Raw genomic sequence first — 3,673 nt, 5'->3', positions numbered from 1 at the left:
GCTGCTCAGAACACTACTGGCGTTCTCTGTAAAAACTGAGAAGGCTGCGAAAGCATAGGACCTGTCCACATCTCTGTGTTCAGCTGCAAGAAGAGACTCTGAATCTGCTCTTTTTCCCTCAGGGCGAGGGGAGTTGCAGCTTCAGGCCCCAGGATGCGAGCCGAACCCTGGGCAGTCGGTCCTGAAGGTCCTGCTTGTGGGCAAGCGTGGAGCCGGGAAAAGTGCAGCCGGGAACAGCCTTCTGGGGAAGCGAGTCTTTGAGACCAAATTCAGCGAAGAGTCAGTCCCTGGATGTCAGAGCTTTCTGTCTGATAGCAGAATCTGGAGAGAGAGGAAAGTTGTGGTCATTGATACTCCAGAAATCTCATCTTCAAAGGGCGTTAAAGAGGAGCTCCAGAGACATGAACTTGGATGCCCCCACGCCTTCCTGCTGGTGACACCGCTGGGCTCCTTCACCAAGAAAGATGAGGCGGTACTGGACACCATCCGAGGCAGTTTTGGAGACAAATTTGTGAAGTACCTGATCATTCTCTTCACCAGGAAAGAAGACCTAGGGGATCAGGATCTAGAGATGTTCCTGAAAAACAGATATGAACATCTCTACAAGCTCATCAAGGTGTACAAACGCCCCTACTGTGCCTTCAACTACCGAATCACGGGGGAAGAGGAACAACGCCAGGTGGACGAGCTCCTGGAAATAGTTGTGAGCATGGTGCAGCAGAATGGCGGCAGGCCCTGCAGCTTCAGAGGGGAAGGTACACAGCATCTAAAAACTTGTTCTAGATGCTTTTGGAAACTAGATATGAAATATACGAGAAGGGCGTAGAGAAGACAGAAAAGACAGGTCCAGTCTAACTAACTTTTCTCTTTCTCCAAGGTTACTAAAGTTATGTGCCTTTCCATGCACACTGTCTTTAATTCTCTCCTGACCCTTATCCCTTCTCTCCAACTGGATGGTGAGGGTCTTGAAGGAAGGAGTTGAGCTTTTTCCAATCTCTTTTTTTCCCCACAGTGTGTCTGTTGCCCAGGGCTCAAGACTCAGGGCTGGTGATGAGATGGATGGTTCTGGACTGTTGGTTTGCTCTTCTCTTTCTCTTAAGCCCACTCTGACACTCCCTCTCCCTCTCCTGACTTCTTGGTTCTTAAGTCTTCTCTCTTTGGAGAGGGAAGGCAATTTTGAAGAGAGGAGGACAAGGACTGGGAGCCTGAATCCTCACATGGCACTAGATGGGTTTCTTAGCCCAGCCATACTGCCCACTGCTTTAGAGAAGGCCCCATGCACTCAGTGCTATACACTCTATTGCCCTGAGCTGAGATTCTTCCAGGTCAGCATGACTCACCCCTTTGTCTTCACTTCAAATGCCCTCCCCTGAGAAGAATAAGACTCAAAGGAGTGTATCTGTTTATGAGCCCTTTCATAGTCGTCATGGAGGGCCAGGTGCTGGGGAGCCCTTTCAAGAAGTATAGACATGCAGGAAGGTCAGGAGAGGCTGTGTGGAGAAGCCCAATTTGAAATGGGTTTTGGAGAACCGGCAGGGTTTGGGTGACTGGCAGAAAGCTGGAAGACATTGCAGAGAATACTCCAGCAATTGGAAGCAAGGAGGTGGGACTAAGCCTACCACTTGGGAGGGAGGCCAAGGGAGTGGCCATGATGGAAATGGAGGGTTTGAGCCTCTACACCATGTGGGATGGGGATTATAGACCAGATCACAGTGGTTCATGAGAACCACCCCCTCTGAGGGTGTGGAAGCAGGGACTGAAATCCGTGACAAATATGGGACTGTTGGAAGATGAATCTAGAATCCTTTAAGCGTAACTATGAGCTTGTGGGTTCCGGATAAGCAATTCAATGATTTCCCCTGGAAGGAAGAGCACAGGGTAGGCTTTCCTCCCTCTTTGTTTTAAGGTGGATATGGGTAACTTGACAAAGAATGTATAATTGAGAGAACTGTGAAAAGGCCAGTGTGGAAGAGAAAGACCACAGGACAAGTGCAAAGTCCTAAGGAGCCCCCACTAACACCCACTGCAAGGTCTCTAGAATCTGTCATTCCATTTTTAATGACATCTGTTCTCCGTTATCACCACACAAAACAGTGTGAATGCGCATTCATTATTATAACCATGAAGTGCCTTTTGGCTCATCGATGAAAGATGCAATTCAGTTTGATGTGTTTTTAATGAGAAGTGAATTTTTGGTGATCCAAAAGAAGGAACTAGGAGTATGTCGATGATATATGTAGTTGCTTTTTCATGAAAAGTCAATTCTGTGGAATAATTTTTCAAATCCATCAAGGAGATTTTGCTGCAGTTAGCATTAGTTGGTGATAGGAACCATCACTGCAGCAGGAACGGAGACCAAGGGATGAGATGTGGAGGCTGGACGCAGCTGAGTAGGCGACAGGTAATAAAGACAGCGGCACTCACAGGGTGCCAGGGAGTCAGAGAAGTTACCAGAAGGAGGGAGCAAATTCAGAGATAGGAACAGTGCCATGTCATGGATGAGCACGGGACAGAGATGGCGGTCCAAGCCACGCTTCTGGTCCCCAGAGCGTGTGCCCGGAACCGTGCTTGGGGATAGAGCTGCTGGGTGAGAGGTGGCCGGGGTCTCTCTCAGCATTCTCTACCAGACAGCTGGCAGCACTCTGAGAGCTGCACCCTGATCAGCCCGTGGTCACCAATCTTTCCTGCTTCCTTTTCGACAGAGGGCCTGAGCATTATCCTGGTGGGGAGGAACGGCACTGGGAAGAGCGCCACGGGGAACACCATCCTGGGGAACCCCGACTTCCGCTCTCAATTCCAAGCACAGCCCGTCACCCAGACCTGCCAGAGCAGCAAGAGGATGTGGCACGGGAGGCAGGTGGTGGTTGTGGATACGCCCTCCTTCTGCCTGACGACCGGCGCAGAGGGGCATCGGTTCCAGCTGGAGGAGGTCAGACGCTGTTTGTCCTGCTGTGAAGAAGGGAACAAGGTTCTGGTCCTGGTGTTCCAGCTGGGGCGGTTCACTGAGGAGGACAAAAGGGCAGTGAAGGACTTGGAGAGCATCTTTGGAGAGGAAGTTTTGAAGTACACGATCGTGCTGTTCACTCGGAAGGAAGACCTCGAGTCAGGGAGCTTGGAAGAGTACGTCAAGAATACAGATAACAAAACTCTGAAGAACATCATTAAAAAGTGTGGCGGGCGAGTCTGTGCTTTTAATAACAGAGAAACGGGCCAAGCCAGGGAAAACCAGGCAGAAAGTCTTCTGACATTGGCCGAGGACCTGATAAAGCGCCATGGAGAGCAGGGGTACCCCCACGAATGGGAGAAAGTCTACAAAATCACTATAAATTCCCAGGAAAAGCACAAGCCCACAAATATACTGAAGAATATAAAAGAGTTTTTATTGTAGGCAGCTGACATGCGTGGGGGTGTCTCTAAGGTAGAGACACCCTCACTTGGGGATGGGGCGTGGTAGGACTAGTGGGATGGGAGGAGGCTCCGGGACGTTGAGGCAGGCGTGGTGGGTGCGTGCAACGCTGGGGGCACTGCCTCAGCTCTTTGTGGCTAAGTGAATCGTCAGGCCGGGCGAAGGGATTGATTCTAAAGGAGAAAGAAAAAATTGGATGGGGAAATCTGGAAAGAAGCTTTAGAGACTGGGTGGTTTTGAGGGTCAGAATTAAGTGGCGTGAATCAA

The 3,673-nt window shown here is 50.1% G+C and overlaps 1 protein-coding gene across 1 annotated transcript; it reads left to right on the top strand.

The window, feature by feature from the left end:
* Nucleotides 1-58: 58 nt before the first annotated feature.
* Nucleotides 59-3,667, top strand: GIMAP8 (GTPase, IMAP family member 8; the record flags this gene model as incomplete). Its single annotated transcript, XM_034650440.1, has 2 exons — nucleotides 59-755; nucleotides 2,703-3,667. Coding segments are annotated over 2 exons (1,383 nt in total), but the record flags the coding sequence as incomplete, so codon positions are not given.
* Between the last annotated feature and the right edge of the window lie 6 nt (nucleotides 3,668-3,673).

Source organism: Ailuropoda melanoleuca, unplaced genomic scaffold (genome assembly GCF_002007445.2).
Source record: "Ailuropoda melanoleuca isolate Jingjing unplaced genomic scaffold, ASM200744v2 unplaced-scaffold2229, whole genome shotgun sequence".
NCBI lineage: Eukaryota > Metazoa > Chordata > Mammalia > Carnivora > Ursidae > Ailuropoda > Ailuropoda melanoleuca.
This window is presented reverse-complemented; position numbering and strand designations above follow the sequence as displayed.